This window comes from Bison bison, unplaced genomic scaffold, assembly GCF_000754665.1.
Source record: "Bison bison bison isolate TAMUID 2011002044 unplaced genomic scaffold, Bison_UMD1.0 scf7180017862790, whole genome shotgun sequence".
NCBI lineage: Eukaryota > Metazoa > Chordata > Mammalia > Artiodactyla > Bovidae > Bison > Bison bison.
The window spans coordinates 60,350-61,587 of NW_011493362.1; the positions used below are offsets into that span (position 1 = coordinate 60,350).

A 1,238-nucleotide genomic window follows, 5' to 3' on the forward strand; every position below is an offset into this window, starting at 1 on the left:
CTCCAGGTTGCCTCTCACTCGGTTCTCGATACTCGTCCGCTTTCTCTTTCGGGCCTGCACAAGGGTCTCTGCTTTGCATATCTGAGCAGGTGGGGAGGAGATGACAAGGAAAGAAATGGGCAGGCAAGCCCCAAACCTGCTCAGGACCAGTATCAGGGGGACAATGACTCAAGAGCCAACTATTCAGGAGCACCAGCCAGTTGTCACTAGGGCCAGGAGGTATGAAAAAGATCCTGGAAAGATAGGTTTAGACAAGTGATCCTGGACCTTCTCTCAGCAGAACAGAGGAATCACACTTCATGCCATTGAGGGCCACTGGCTCCTAGAGGGCGCGCTGCCAGCCAGAGATGAAAGCAGTGGAAATCAGACTTGAGATAGGGCAGTCACTGTGCCTCCCTCCCACCCTCACCTCCTGCAGATTCTCGTTGTTGTCAGCTTCCTCCACCCACTTCTGCAGCAGGGGCCGCAGCTTACACATGTTCTTGAAACTGAGCTGCAAAGCCTCAAAACGGCAGATAGTCGTTTGGCTGAACACCTTTCCTGGGGAGGTGGGTTGGAAGAAGCAAAGTGAGGTAGCAGGTAGGGCCCCTTTGCCACAAGACCGACACAGGCCTTGCCACCTGTTCCCACCCTTCCAAGACCCCGCACCGGCTACTCTTCCCAGAGAACTCAAAAGTCCATGTCGAGTATCTTCCCCTCCACCCCACCCTCCACCACTCCCTTGGTGGGGAGGAAAGGCCCCAATTCAGGGATGTTCATTCCAGGGCAGATGTAGTCCCTGTGTTTTGTGGGTCAAAACATGCTGTAGGAGACTCACCAAAGAGAACCCCCAGGGTGAGCCCCACATCGGCCTGGGTATATCCTAGTGTGATCCTCTTCTGCTTTAGGAGCTTGGCAAATTGTTCAAGGTCTTTCTGAAGAGCTTTGATGTCCTGGGACTGCATTTTAAAAGGCAGAGGATATGTAAGAACATATGACAGCTATCCACCTCATCCCCTCTTCCACTGGGGCCCCAAGGTATGTGAGAGTATCTCTGCCTCAAAGCTGCCCACCTAACAACCAGAAATAACACAAATGTCATCTAGCCCAGAAAGCAACATCCACCAGATGCAGAGCACCATTCAATAATGCAAAGAGAAGCTCTAACCTCAATGAGGACACATGTCAGGTTAGGAAGGGGGCTCCTGCCTTTTAGTTCTTTAGTACTCACAAAAGCTTTTGACTCTAGTATTAACCCA

General features: G+C 51.7%; 1 protein-coding gene across 1 annotated transcript in view; it reads right to left on the reverse strand.

Moving 5' to 3' along the window:
- The window catches only part of POU5F1 (POU class 5 homeobox 1), a 5,310-nt gene that overhangs the window by 1,153 nt on the left and 2,919 nt on the right, over positions 1–1,238 (reverse strand). Inside the window, 3 exon segments of the mRNA XM_010832912.1 lie at positions 2–81; positions 410–540; positions 818–1,050. Of these exon segments, the coding sequence (XP_010831214.1) occupies positions 2–81; positions 410–540; positions 818–1,050 (444 nt within the window).